Source organism: Nerophis ophidion, linkage group LG20 (assembly GCF_033978795.1).
Source record: "Nerophis ophidion isolate RoL-2023_Sa linkage group LG20, RoL_Noph_v1.0, whole genome shotgun sequence".
NCBI classification, from domain to species: Eukaryota; Metazoa; Chordata; class Actinopteri; order Syngnathiformes; family Syngnathidae; genus Nerophis; species Nerophis ophidion.
In genome coordinates this window covers 36,426,187-36,442,720 of record NC_084630.1, presented here as the reverse complement: position 1 = coordinate 36,442,720, position 16,534 = coordinate 36,426,187, and the positions used below count along the sequence as shown (strand labels likewise).

Sequence of the window (16,534 nt, the reverse complement as noted above, 5' to 3'; positions counted from 1 at the left end):
CTACAGGTGTACATGTATACAGGTGTACACTGTCTACCTTAAGGTGTACACATCTACAATTCACAGGTGTACATATTTACCTACAAGTGTACATGGCTACAGGTGTACACGTCTAAAATTCTCAGGTGTACACATCTACCTACAGGTGTACATGTCTACAGTCCACAGGTGTACATGTATACAGGTGTACACTATCTACCTACAGATGTACACTTATACATTCCTCAGGTGTGCACATCTACAATCCACAGGTGTACATATTTACCTACAGGTGTACATGTCTACAGTCGTACACTGTTGAACTACAAGTGTACACATTTACGATTCACAGATGAACACGTCTACCTAAATATATACACATTCCACAGGTGTACACATCTATCTACAGGTGTAGACATCTACAGTCCACATGTGTACACATTTACCTAATGATGTAGACATCTACAATCCACAGGTGTACACATCTACAATCCACAGGTGTACACGTCTACCTAAAGATATACACATCTACAATCCACAGGTGTACGCATCTATCCACAGGTGTACATGTCTTCAATCCACAGGTGTACACGTCTAAAATTGTACACACATACAGGTGTATAATTCCACAAAAATACTGAAAAATACTACATCGGCGACTGGTTTATAATTCTAGAAGTGTACACATGTACAGGTGTATAATTCCACAGGTGTACATGTCTAGAGGTGTACAGGTTTACAGGCGTTTAATTCCACAGGTGTGCACGTCCACAGCCATATAATTACACTGGTGTACATATCTAGACGTGTACACGTTTACAGTCTTATAGTTGTAAAGGTGCACAAGTCCAGAGGTGTATAATTACACAGGTGTACAGGTGTACAGGTCTACTGGCGTATAATTCCACGGGAGTACACGTCTACAGGTGTTTAATTCCACAGGTGTACACGTCTACAGGCATACATATCTAGAAGTGTACACGTTTACAGTCTTACAATTGTAAATGTGTACAAGTCCATAGGTGTATAATTCCACAGGTGTACAAGTCTACTGGCGTATAAGTCCACGGGAGTACACGTCTACAGGTGTTTAATTCCACAGGTGTACATGTCTACAGGCGTATATTATTCTACAGGTGTACACGTCTAAAAGTGTATCGATCCACAGGTGTATAATTCCACAGCTGTACAAGTTTACAAGTGTACACGTCCACAGGTGTATTATTCCACAGCTGTACAAGTTTACAAGTGTACACGTCCACAGGTGTATTATTCCACAGCTGTACAAGTTTACTAGTGTACACGTCCACAGGTGTATAATTCCACAGCTGTACACGTTTACAAGTGTACACGTCCACAGGTGTATAATTCCACAGCTGTACACGTTTACAAGTGTACACGTCCACAGGTGTATTATTCCACAGCTGTACACGTTTACAAGTGTACACGTCCACAGGTGTATTATTCCACAGCTGTACACGTTTACAAGTGTACACGTCCACAGGTGTATTATTCCACAGCTGTACACGTTTACAAGTGTACACGTCCACAGGTGTATAATTTCCCAAGCGTACATGTCTGGAAGTGTACACATTTGCAGGTGCATAATTCCACAAGTATACACGCCAATAGGTGTACACATCTACAGGTGTCCACGGGTCTACACGTCTACAGATGTCCACAGGTGAACACGTCTACAGGTGCAGTTACCTTCTTTGGACGGCGGTCCTGGTGTTCCTTGGTTTATCAGTAAATGATCTTTACTGATAATTCGTACTGAATCAGACAGAAAATACTTGCAATGATGTACTTGTGGTATTTGAAGTACAATCCCTACTGCATCATACTTAAGTACACTGTCATGGAGAGACAATGTCCTGCATGGTATGTACCAACCCAATTTGAAGAATAAACTCATGGAGAGACACAAAGCCCTGCATGGCATGGGCCACCCACAAGTTGAAGAATGAACTGTCATGGAGACACAAAGCCCTGCATGGCATGTACCACCCACAAGTTGAAGAATAAACATTCATGGAGAGACACAAAGCTCTGCATGGCATGTACCACCCACAAGTTGTAGAATAAACATTCATGGAGAGACACAAAGCCCTGCATGGCATGTACCACCCGCAAGTCAAAGAATAAACTGTCATGGAGAGACACAAAGCCCTGCACGGCATGTACCGCCCACATATAGTATAGTTATTTAGGCTGTAAAATGAATTGTCTTTTTAATCAGATTAATCACATTTTAGATCAATGATGATTAATCACATTTTAGATTAATGATGATTAATCTGATTTTGGATTAATGATGATTAATCACATTTTAGGGGTCATGAAACCTTTTTGGCTGAGAGAGCCATGAAAGCCAAATATTTCAAAAAGTATTTCCATGAGAACCATATCATACTTTTTAAGACTGAATACAACCAAATGCGTGCATTTTTAAGTTGGACCAACATTTTTAGAGTAAAATAAGACTCTTATTCTTTTTAAGAGGGGGGGGGGTTGCCCACATCTGAGGTCCTCTCCAAGGTTTCTCATAGTCAGCATTGTCACTGGCGTCCCACTGGATGTGAATTCTCCCTGCCCACTGGGTGTGAGTTTTCCTTGCCCTTTTGTGGGTTCTTCCGAGGATGTTGTAGTCGTAATGATTTGTGCAGTCCTTTGAGACATTTGTGATTTGGGGCTATATAAATAAACATTGATTGATTGATTGATTGATTAACAACACTGTTATTCTGAGGCTAACCAACAAAAAATAAAATACTTCTTACCATTAATGCGACTTCTTGAACAGGTGAGGTAGGAAACGGATGTATGGATTAAAATGCATGAGAATGTTTTATATTTTGAAATTTATTTTTGAGATTGTGATTACCAGCAGAATTATTCATGACTCATCCTGTTAAGTAGAGTCAGCTAAGATGTATCTGAGAGGCAGGTGCAGTCATCAAAGAGACACACCAGAGGTTCACTACCCCGTCTAAGACAAATCAGAGCTTAGATTCATGAAGTATTTAAACATAATATTTAGTTATATCTAAAGTTCCTTCAGGAAGTATTTTAAACATAATTAGTTTGATGAAGTATTAGAAGTGTAATACATGTCAAGTACTTTGATGAAGTATTAGAAGTGTAGTACATGTGAAGTATTAGAAGAGTAGTACTTTGATACAGTAGTGGAGGAGTAGTATTTTGATGAAGTATTAGCGGTGTAGTACATGTGAAGTACTGTGATGCAGTAGCGGAGGAGTAGTACTTTGACACAGTAGCGGAGGAGGAGTACTTTGATGCAGTATTAGAAGAGTAGTACTTTGAGGGAGCATCAGAAGAGTAGTACTTTGAGGCAGTATTAGAAGAGTAGTACTTTGAGGCAGTATTAGAAGAGTAGTACTTTGAGGGAGTATTAAAAGAGTAGTACTTTGAGGGGGTATTAGAAGAGTAGTACTTTGAGGGAGTATTAGAAGAGTAGTACTTTGAGGCAGTATTAGAAGAGTAATACTTTGAGGCGGTATTAGAAGAGTAGTACTTTGAGGGGGTATTAGAAGAGTAGTACTTTGAGGCTGTATTGAAAGAGTAGTACTTTGAGGGAGTATTAGAAGAGTAGTACTTTGAGGCAGTATTAGAAGAGTAGTACTTTGATGCAGTATTAGAAGAGTAGTACTTTGAGGGAGTATTAGAAGAGTAGTACTTTGAGGGGGTATTAGAAGAGTAGTACTTTGAGGGAGTATAAGAAGAGTAGTACTTTGAGGGAGTATTAGAAGAGTAGTTACTGAGGGAGTATTAGGAGAGTAGTACTTTGAGGCAGTATTAGAAGAGTAGTACTTTGAGGGAGTATTAGAAGAGTAGTACTTTGAGGGGGTATTAGAAGAGTAGTACTTTGAGGGAGTATTAGAAGAGTAGTACTTTGAGGGGGTATTAGAAGAGTAGTACTTTGAGGGAGTATTAGAAGAGTAGTACTTTGAGGCAGTATTAGATGAGTAGTACTTTGAGGGACTATAAGAAGAGTAGTACTTTGAGGGAGTATTAGAAGAGTATTACTTTGATGCAGTATTAGAAGAGTAGTACTTTGCGGGAGTATAAGAAGAGTAGTACTTTGAGGGAGTATTAGAAGAGTAGTTACTGAGGGAGTATTAGGAGAGTAGTACTTTGAGGGAGTATTAGAAGAGTAGTACTTTGAGGCAGTATTAGAAGAGTAGTACTTTGAGGCAGTATTAGATGAGTAGTACTTTGAGGGACTATAAGAAGAGTAGTACTTTGAGGGAGTATTAGAAGAGTAGTACTTTGATGCAGTATTAGAAGAGTAGTACTTTGAGGGAGTATTAGAAGAGTAGTACTTTGAGGGAGTATAAGAAGAGTAGTACTTTGCGGGAGTATTAGAAGAGTAGTACTTTGAGGCAGTATTAGAAGAGTAGTACTTTGAGGCAGTATTAGATGAGTAGTACTTTGAGGGACTATAAGAAGAGTAGTACTTTGAGGGAGTATTAGAAGAGTAGTACTTTGATGCAGTATTAGAAGAGTAGTACTTTGAGGGAGTATTAGAAGAGTAGTACTTTGAGGGAGTATAAGAAGAGTAGTACTTTGCGGGAGTATAAGAAGAGTAGTACTTTGAGGGAGTATTAGAAGAGTAGTTACTGAGGGAGTATTAGGGGAGTAGTACTTTGAGGGAGTATTAAAAGAGTAGTACTTTGAGGCAGTATTAGAAGAGTAGTACTTTGAGGCAGTATTAGAAGAGTAGTACTTTGAGGCAGTATTAGAAGAGTAGTACTTTGAGGCAGTATTAGAAGAGTAGTACTTTGAGGCAGTATTAGAAGAGTAGTACTTTGAGGCAGTATTAGAAGAGTAGAACTTTGCGGGAGTATAAGAAGAGTAGTACTTTGAGGGAGTATTAGAGGAGTAGTTACTGAGGGAGTATTAGGAGAGTAGTACTTTGAGGGAGTATTAGAAGAGTAATACTTTGAGGGAGTATTAGAAGAGTAGTACTTTGAGGCAGTATTAGAAGAGTAGTACTTTGAGGGAGTATTAGAAGAGTAGTACTTTGAGTCAGTATTAGAAGAGTAGTACTTTGATGCAGTATTAGAAGAGTAGTACTTTGAGGCAGTATTAGAAGAGTAGAACTTTGAGGCAGTATTAGAAGAGTAGTACTTTGAGGGAGTATTAGAAGAGTAGTTACTGAGGGAGTATTAGGAGAGTAGTACTTTGAGGGAGTATTAGAAGAGTAGTACTTTGAGCCAGTATTAGAAGAGTAGTACTTTGAGGCAGTATTAGAAGAGTAGTACTTTGAGGCAGTATTAGAAGAGTAATACTTTGAGGGAGTATTAGAAGAGTAGTACTTTGGTGCAGTAATAGAAGAGTAGTACTTTGAGGCAGTATTAGAAGAGTAGTACTTTGAGGCAGTATTAGAAGAGTAGAACTTTGAGGCAGTATTAGAAGAGTAGTACTTTGAGGGAGTATTGGAAGAGTAGTACTTTGAGGCAGTATTAGAAGAGTAGTACTTTGAGGGAGTATTAGAAGAGTAGTACTTTGAGGGAGTATAAGAAGAGTAGTACTTTGAGGCAGTATTAGAAGAGTAGTACTTTGATGCAGTAATAGAAGAGTAGTACTTTGAGGCAGTATTAGAAGAGTAGAACTTTGAGGCAGTATTAGAAGAGTAGTACTTTGAGGCAGTATTAGAAGAGTAGTACTTTGATGCAGTAATAGAAGAGTAGTGCTTTGAGGCAGTATTAGAAGAGTAGAACTTTGAGGCAGTATTAGAAGAGTAGTACTTTGAGGGAGTATTGGAAGAGTAGTACTTTGAGGCAGTATTAGAAGAGTAGTACTTTGAGGGAGTATTAGAAGAGTAGTACTTTGAGGGAGTATAAGAAGAGTAGTACTTTGAGGGAGTATTAGAAGAGTAGTACTTTGAGGCAGTATTAGAAGAGTAGTACTTTGATGCAGTATTAGAAGAGTAGTACTTTGAGGCAGTATTAGAAGAGTAGAACTTTGAGGCAGTATTAGAAGAGTAGTACTTTGAGGGAGTATTGGAAGAGTAGTACTTTGAGGCAGTATTAGAAGAGTAGTACTTTGAGGGAGTATTAGGGGAGTAGTACTTTGAGGGAGTATAAGAAGAGTAGTACTTTGAGGGAGTATTAGAAAAGTAGTACTTTGATGCAGTATTAGAAGAGTAGTACTTTGAGGGAGTATTAGAAGAGTAGTACTTTGACACAGTAGCGGAGGAGGAGTACTTCGATGCAGTATTAGAAGAGTAGTACTTTGAGGGAGTAGCAGTTACCGAGCAGGTCTCCTGAGAAGTTGACGGGCAGCACGATGCCCACAGAGAGCACGCCCACCACCACCAGAAGGCCGATGATGTGTCGCTGGAAGGAGAGATAATGCACCGCGTCTTCTCCGCACTTCTCTCGGATCTCCTCGTCCCTGCAGCCAATCACAGCACAGTCACGTCTCGCACTCACCTCACAGGCCAGCCAATCACAGCGCACGTCACGCCTGCACTCACCTCACAAGCTCCTGTGTGTGTGTGCCTACGTATATACCTGTGTCTGTGTACCTGTGTGTGTGTGTGTGTGCCTGTGTGTGTGTACCTGTGTGTGTGTGCCAGTGTGTATACCTGTGTGGGTGCCTGTGTGTGTACCTGTGTCCCTGTATGTGTGTGTGCCTGCGTGTGTACCTGTGTGTGTGTGCGTGTCTAACTGTGTGTGTGTGTAACTGTGTGTGTGCACCTGTGTGGGTGTCTGTGTGTATACCTGTGTGTGTGTACCTGCGTTTGTGTGTGTGTAACTGTGTGTACCTGTGTGTGTGTGTGCATGTACCTGTATGTGTGTGCACCTGCGTGTGTGTGCATGTGTAACTGTGTGTGTGTGTGTACCTTTGTGTGTGTGTGTTTAACTGTGTGTGTACCTGCATTAGTGTGTGTGTGTAACTGTGTGTACCTGTGTGTGTGTGTTTGTGTGCGTGTACCTGTATGTGTGTGTGTACCTGCGTGTGTGTGCATGTGTAACTGTGTGTGTGAACTTGTGTGTGTGTAACTGTGTGTGTGTGTGTGTCTGTGTATACATGTGTGTGTGTGTGTGCGTGTGTGTGTAACTCGGTGTGTACCTGTGTGTGCGCTTGTAACTCTGTATGTGTGTACCTGTATGTGTGTGTGTGTACCTGCTTGTGTGTGCATGTGTAACTGTGTGTGAACTTGTGTGTGTGTGTGTGTATAACTGTGTGTGTGTGTCTGTGTATACCTGTGTGTGTGTGTGTGTGTGTGTGTGTAACTCAGTGTGTACCTGTGTGTGTGTGTGCGCGTGTAACTCTGTATGTGTGTACCTGTGTGTGTCTGTGTGTGTAACTGTGTGTACCTGTGTATCTGTGTGTGCGTGCGTGCGTGTAACTGTGTGTGTCTGTACCTGTGTGTGTGTGTTTGTGTGTGTGTTCTACACTTCTACCATCTGTGGCTTTCAAACACCATTCATTCTCACAATCTGCAACTATGTGTAATGTGTAACTTTTCATGTATAATGTACAACTTATGATGTACAATGTATAACTTATGATGTACAATGTGTAACTTATCATGTACAATGTATGAGTTAAAATTAAGTTAAAGTAGCAATGATAGTCACATACACATACTAGATGTAGCGAAATTATTCTCTGCCCAAGGACACAACGGCAGTGATTTGGATGTCAATAGGTGGGAAGCGAACCTGCAACCCTCAATTTTCTGGCACGGCCGCTCTACCCACTACTCCATGCCGCCCCTAATGATGTATGTCTTATGTATACTTTTAATGTCTAATGTATAACTTATAATGTATAATGTCTAATATCTAATGTATAATGTCTAGTGTGTAATATATGATGTATTATCTATGATGTATAATGTCTAGTGTGTACTGTATAGTGTATAACTACCATCCATCCATCCATTTCCTACCACTTATTCCCTTTTTGGGCTCACGGGGGGCGCTGGCGCCTATCTCAGCTACAATCGGACGGAAGGTGGTGTACACCCTGGACAAGTAGCCACCTTATCGCAGGGCCAACACACACTGATAGACAACATTCACACACTAGGGCCAATTTATTGTTGCCAATCAACCTATCCCCAGGTGCATGTCTTTGGAGGTGGGAGGAAGCCGGAGTAGAACCCACGCATTCACGGGGAGAACATGCAAACTCCACACAGAAAGATCCCGAGCCTGGGATTGAACCCAGGACTACTCAGGACGTTCGTATTGTGAGGCAGACGCACTAACCCCTCCTCCACCATGCTGTGTAATGCATAACTTATAATATAAAATGTCTAACATATAATGTATGATGTCTAATGTATAACTTGTAATGTATAATGTCTAGTGTCTACATCAACTGTATGATCATCTACATCTACTATATGATCATCTACATCAACTATATGATCATCTACATCTACTATATGATCATCTACATCAACTATATGATCATCTACATCAACTATATGATCATCTACATCAACTATATGATCATCTACATCAACTATATGATCATCTACATCAACTGTATGATCATCTACATCTACTATATGATCATCTACATCAACTATATGATCATCTACATCTACTATATGATCATCTACATCTACTATATGATCATCTACATCAACTATATGATCATCTACATCAACTGTATGATCATCTACATCTACTATATGATCATCTACATCAACTATATGATCATCTACATCTACTATATGATCATCTACATCTACTATATGATCATCTACATCAACTATATGATCATCTACATCAACTGTATGATCATCTACATCTACTATATGATCATCTACATCAACTGTATGAACATCTACATCCACTATATGATCATCTACATCAAATATATGATCATCTACATCAACTATATGATCATCTACATCAACAATATGATTATCTACATCAACTGTATGATAAATAAATAAATAAATAAATGGGTTGTACTTATATAGCGCTTTTCTACCTTCAAGGTACTCAAAGCGCTTTGCCACTACTTCCATCATCTACATCTACTATATGATCATCTACATCAACTATATGATCATCTACATCAACTATATGATCATCTACATCAACTGTATGATCATCTACATCTACTATATGATCATCTACATCAACTATATGATCATCTACATCTACTATATGATCATCTACATCAACTATATGATCATCTACATCAACTGTATGATCATCTACATCTACTATATGATCATCTAAATCAACTATATGATCATCTACATCAACTATATGATCATCTACATCAACTGTATGATCATCTACATCTACTATATGATCACTACATCAACTATATGATCATCTACATCAACTGTATGATCATCTACATCTACTATATGATCATCTACATCAACTATATGATCATCTACATCAACTATATGATCATCTACATCAACTGTATGATCATCTACATCAACTATATGATCATCTACATCAACTATATGATCATCTACATCAACAATATGATCATCTACATCAGGGGCGCTCACACTTTTTCTGCAGGCGAGCTACTTTTCAATTGACCAAGTCGAGGAGATCTACCTCATTCCTATTTATAATTTATATTTATTTATTTATTTATGAAAGACATTTTTGTTAACAAGTTAATGGTGTTTAATGATAATAAAAGCATGTTTAACACACATAGATTCCTTTCTTTCATGAAGACAAGAATATAGGTTGGTGTATTTGATTCTGATGACTTGCATTGATTGGAATCAGACAGTGGTCCTGATAACGTCCGCATTTTCAAATGGAGGAAAAAAAAAGTCCTCCTTTCTGTCCAATACCACATGAAAGTGGTTGGATTTGGCATCTCATTTGTCCAACTTGCATACTCGTTTTTAAACACTTTGTTATGAGAGTAACATATGTGTGTGGCCCTTTAATGTCTGGCAGCAGGTGAGTGACGTCAGTGAGTGTGCGGGTGGGCAAGCAAGTGAGAAAGCGGTCGCTGAGGGCGGGGGAGAAATACATTGGCATCAAACTCCGTAGCTTGCTAGCTTGTGCACGCTAGCTTTCTGAGACTCTTATTTTGTTAGCACAGGCAGGATGAAACAGGTCTTTTATGGTGAAGACAGGAACTGTGCTGTCGGTCTTTAGAGTTTTGACAGTAGGTACGGAGTCTCTAGAAATAAAATGTGTTTCTCTGCGTCCGCCCTGTTAGTGATTTTTTTCTTAAATATGAGCTCGCAGCAGCCAGCGTCATCTCACAAGATCCTCGGGTGCCGAGAATGTCAAACAACTGACGAAAGTGAAGTCTTGGTATGATTGATGATTGCTAATTTTTATGTCTATTTTTTAATGCCTGGCTTGAGATCGACTGACACACCCTCCGAGATCGACCAGTCGATCGCGATCGACGTAATGCCCACCCCTGATCTACATCAACAATATGATCATCTACATCAACTATATGATCATCTACATGATTATCTACATGACTATCTAGCAGGGAATAATTCGAAGAGTTCCTCAATCCTATCAACATGTCTTCCTACGCACCTGGGGATAGGCTCCTCCCACCTCCAAGGACATGCACCTGGGGATAGGCCCCTCCCACCTCCAAAGACATGCACCTGGGGATAGGCCCCTCCCACCTCCAAAGACATGCACCTGGGGATAGGCCCCTCCCACCTCCAAGGACATGCACCTGGGGATGGGCCCCTCCCGCCTCCAAAGACATTCACCTGGGGATAGGCCCCTCCCACCTCCAAAGACATGCACCTGGGGATAGGTTGATTGGCAACACTAAATGGTCCCTAGTGTGTGAATGTTGTCTGTCTATCTGTGTTGGCCCTGTGATGAGGTGGAGACTTGTCCAGGGTGTACCCCGCATTCAGCCCCAATGCAGTCGGGATAGTCTCCAGCAAACCCGAGAGGGACAAGTGGTAGGAAAATGGATGGATGGATGGACATTTTGCAAATGAAGGTGTTGATGTGACGGTAATGACTTTGAATGGCCGTATATGAATCATCAATAAAGATTAATGGCCGTATAATCAATAAAGAAGTGTATTGAGCACTCACTTGATTCTGAAGATGGCCGTCAGCCAGGAGCAGAAGCCCTGAAGGTCAAAGGAGAAGAAAGTTAGAAATGAACTTGTCCGAGGTTGACCTCTGACCTTCTGCTTGTAAAGTGGATTAGCATCACTGTCACATTCAAACACACATACGTGTATATACATACATACATACATACATACATACATACATACATACATACATACATATATATATATATATATATATATATATATATATATATATATATATATATATATATATATATATATGTACACATATAGTGGGGCAAAAAAGTATTTAGTCAGCCAGCGATTGTGCAAGTTCTCCCACTTAAAATGATGACAGAGGTCTGTAATTTTCATCATAGGTACACTTCAACTGTGAGACAGAATGTGAAAAAAAAAAATCCAAGAATTCACATTGTAGGAATTTTAAAGAATGTATTTGTATATTATGGTGGAAAATAAGTATTTGGTCAACCATTCAAAGCTCTCACTGATGGAAGGAGGTTTTGGCTCAAAATCTCACGATACATGGCCCCATTCATTCTTTCCTTAACACGGATCAATCGTCCTGTCCCCTTAGCAGAAAAACAGCCCCAAAGCATGATGTTTCCACCCCCATGCTTCACAGTAGGTGTGGTGTTCTTGGGATGCAACTCAGTATTCTTCTTCCTCCAAACACGAGGAGTTGAGTTTATACCAAAATGGATACATGGATGATACAGCAGAGGATTGGGAGAATGTCATGTGGTCAGATGAAACCAAAATAGAACTTTTTGGGGTGTATAATAAAGTCAGAAAGTGTCATGGATACAAAGGATTCTGGGTATTTGTGGTGTTGCGTTTATGTTGTGTTACTCTGAGGATGTTCTCCCGAAATGTGTTTGTCATTCTTGTTTGGTGTGGCTTCACAGTGTGGCGCATATTACTAAGAGTGTAAAATTGTTTATATCACAACCATTAGTGTACTCTGTGTCACCCAGTATGCCTTGCAGTCGTGTGCGTGTGTCAGTGGAAGCCACACACAACATGTTGCCGGACTGGCAAGTAGATTGTACATGTTGTAAAAGGCAATAAAGGCAAAGGTTTCATAGTACGCCCTAATACTTATTAATTGGGTGGCTGCCTGCAGACATTCTTGAGAATGTTAGCGTCAACTAATGTCTTCGTCAACTAATGTCTTCTTCGCTTTGTGACAGGTCCAAAATGGCTCTTTGAATGGTAAAAGTTACCGATCTCTGAACCATGTATATCAAATATTTCCAAATGGTTCAACCGCCACACGACCAAATCCATTTAAAATCTATTTTTTCGTCATGTCACCCGCCCGACCCGCGGTTTATCCGCAGACGAGACCGCAAACTGCACATCTCTAATACACACTAACATAAACACTAACACACACACACTAACACACACTAACATGCACACTAACACACACACTAACACACACACTAACATACACACTAACACACACACACTAACACACACTAACATGCACACTAACATACACACTAACATGCACACTAACATGCACACTAACACGCACACTAACATACACACTAACATACACACTAACACACACACTAACATACACACTAACATACACACTAACATGCACACTAACATGCACACTAACACGCACACTAACACACACACTAACATACACACTAACATGCACACTAACATACACACTAACACACACTAACATACACACTAACATGCACACTAACATACACACTAACATACACGCTAACATACACGCTAACACACACACTAACATACACACTAACATGCACACTAACATACACACTAACATACACACTAACATACACACTAACATGCACACTAACATGCACACTAAAATACACACTAACACACACACTAACATGCACACTAACATGCACACTAACACACACACTAACACACACACTAACATACACACTAACATACACACTAACACACACACTAACACACACACTAACATGCACACTAACACACACTAACATGCACACTAACACACACACTAACATACACGCTAACACACACGCTAACACACACACTAACACGCACACTAACATGCACACTAACATACACACTAACATACACACTAACATGCACACTAACATGCACACTAACATACACACTAACATGCACACTAACATACACACTAACACACACTAACATACACACTAACATGCACACTAACATGCACACTAAAATACACACTAACACACACTAACATACACACTAACATGCACACTAAAATACACACTAACACACACACTAACATACACACTAACACACACACTAACATACACACTAACATGCACACTAACATACACACTAACATGCACACTAACATGCACACTAACACGCACACTAACATACACACTAACATACACACTAACACACACACTAACATACACACTAACATGCACACTAACACACACACTAACACACACTAACATGCACACTAACACACACACTAACATGCACACTAACACACACACACACATCAATCAAAAATCCTACAATGTCATTTCCAGATTGTTGTCTTTATGTGATGTGTCTAAGTGTGCAAGTACATCCATGATGTGATGTGTCTAAGTGTGCGAGTACATCCATGATGTGATGTGTCTAAGTGTGCGAGTACATCCACGATGAACATCTCACTCTCTCCCTCATTTCTGAGTGGGACAACTTGCAAAACTGCAGGGTTTGCAAACACTTGTGGACCTCACTGTGTGTGTGTATATACATCTATATATATATATATATATATATATATATATGGATATATATATATATGGATATATATATATGGATATATGTTATAGAGAGAGAGAGATATGTTAGGGAGTAGAGTGCTGACATGTTGGTCAGAATGTCCTTCAGGAAGCTTTTTAAGTCTTTTACTTAACTGCAAGTCATTGAAACTTGCTGAAAAAAAGTATGGTATATTCAAATGAAGACATGAACACACATCTCTCATCTTGGGGACAAGAAGAAGGAGGAAAATAAGGAGGAGATCAAGGAGAAGAATAAGGAGAATAAGGAGAATAAGGAGAAGGAGGACAATAAGGAAAATAAGGAGAAGAACTGACATTGTCACGTTGTTCCAGGTCCACAGAGCTGGAGACGGAGGTGAGACGTTCGTAGCGATCAGGAGTGTCGGAATGCATCGCTGACGCCACGCTGGGGAGAACACAACACAATCTTACCTTTGTCACATCACACCACACCACTCTGTCACATGACCACTCTGTCACATGACCACTCTGTCACATGACCACACTGTCACATGACCACTCTGTCACATGACCACTCTGTCACATGACCACTCTGTCACATGACCACACTGTCACATGACCACTGTCACATGACCACTCTGTCACATGACCACACTGTCACATGACCACATTGTCACATGACCACTCTGTCACATGACCACACTGTCACATGAGCACTCTGTCACATGACCACACTGTCACATGACCACATTGTCACATGACCACTCTGTCACATGACCACACTGTCACATGACCACACTGTCACATGACCACTCTGTCACATGACCACACTGTCACATGACCACTGTCACATGACCACTCTGTCACATGACCACTCTGTCACATGACCACACTGTCACATGACCACATTGTCACATGACCACTCTGTCACATGACCACACTGTCACATGAGCACTCTGTCACATGACCACACTGTCACATGACCACATTGTCACATGACCACTCTGTCACATGACCACACTGTCACATGACCACACTGTCACATGACCACTGTCACATGACCACTCTGTCACATGACCACACTGTCACATGACCACACTGTCACATGACCACTGTCACATGACCAAACTGTCACATGACCACACTGTCACATGACCACTGTCACATGACCACACTGAGGACACAACACAATGTTCATGTTAGCTACCACCTAGTCACATGACCACACAGGGGTGGAGCTAATGTCATCCAGCTAGCTGTCTTCAGGTCACAAGATAACTGGCTAACACACCACTAGGACACACACACACACACACACACATACACAAACACACATGTTACCTTCTGACAGGCTCATAGTTATCTCGGTCCCGTCTTCGGCTGAATAAACGTTCATGATGGGAAGAAGTTGTTAGCATGCTACCATTATTGACATTGTTCACTTCTTTTTACACTTGTGTGTTACCATGTGATCCCTCATGGCCACATTTGACCCTGGAGCAGACCTTTTCCTTTTGTACTTACACAACAATAGTGATAATATGATAATAACAATAGTAATAATAACACTTATATAATAAAACAATAACCATAATAATTGATAATATAATCACAACTTATTCATAATTGTAATAACATAATACTGATATTATAATACTAATAAAATAATAATTACAGTAATAATATAATATGAATAATAATAATACAATAAAAATATTATAATAATAATAGTAATAACATAATACTAATACTACTGATAAAATATAGTAATAATAATATATGTTAATAATGATAATAACAACAACAACAATAACAATACAAAAATAGTATTCCTACTGATATTATAAATGTAATAATGATAATACCAACAATAATAGTAATGATAATAATATAGTAATGATAATAATAATTAATTGGGACACGCAAACTCCTCGACCACGATAAGGTGGCAGCTCAGAGAGGTGAGGGATCAGACAAAGAATCCCTCCAAGACTTCTATGGAAATACAAGAACAGAGACTCAGATTTCCGTCGCCCGGGTGCGGGTCACCGTGGCCCCCCTCTGGAGCCAGACCCGGAGGTGGGGCACGATGGCGAGCGCCTGCTGGCCGGGACTGTTCCCATGGGGCCCGGCCGGGCACAGCTCGAAGAGGCAACAGGGTCCCCCCTCCAATGGGCTAACTACTCATGGGAGGGGCCATAGATGTCGGGTGCGATGTGAGCTGGGCGGAAGCTGAAGGCAGGGCACTTGGCGGTCCCATCCTGGGTTACAGAAGCTAGCTCTTGGGACGTGGAACGTCACCTCACAGGGGGGGAAGGAGCCTGAGCTAGTGCACGAGATGGAGAAGTCCCGGCTTCGACGCACAGCAAGGGCTCTGGAACCAGTTCTCTCAAGAGCGGTTGGATTCTCTTCCACTCTGGCGTTGCCAGCAGTGAGAGGCGACGGGCTGGGGTGGCAATTCTTGTTGCCCCCCCGGCTCAGAGCCTGCACGTTGGAGTTCAACCCGGTGGACGAAAGAGTAGCTTCTCTCCGCCTTCGGGTGGGAGGACGGGTCCTGAATGTTGTTTCTGCTTACGCACCAAACAGCAGCTCAGAGTACCCAACCTTTTTGGATACACTCGAAGGAGTACTGGAGAGTGCTCCCCCGGGTGATTCCCTTGTCCTACTGGGGGACTTCAACGCTCATGTTGGCAACGACAGTGAAACCTGGAGAGGCGTGTTTGGAAAGAATGGC

The 16,534-nt window shown here is 40.7% G+C and overlaps 1 protein-coding gene across 4 annotated transcripts in view; it reads right to left on the bottom strand.

Annotated features, from left to right (window-relative positions):
• The window catches only part of LOC133539087 (CSC1-like protein 2), a 41,238-nt gene that overhangs the window by 10,546 nt on the left and 14,158 nt on the right, over positions 1-16,534 (bottom strand). For 2 of the 4 annotated variants that reach the window (XM_061881129.1, XM_061881130.1), the window contains exons 4-8: positions 15,142-15,180; positions 14,155-14,245; positions 11,049-11,086; positions 6,260-6,402; positions 1,690-1,755 (exon numbers count right to left, since the gene is read on the bottom strand). In XM_061881129.1, coding sequence (XP_061737113.1) covers positions 1,690-1,755; positions 6,260-6,402; positions 11,049-11,086; positions 14,155-14,245; positions 15,142-15,180 — 377 coding nt within the window. The remainder of the gene's footprint in view (positions 1-1,689; positions 1,756-6,259; positions 6,403-11,048; positions 11,087-14,154; positions 14,246-15,141; positions 15,181-16,534) is intronic. The other 2 variants (XM_061881132.1, XM_061881131.1) reach the window with 1 other exon arrangement.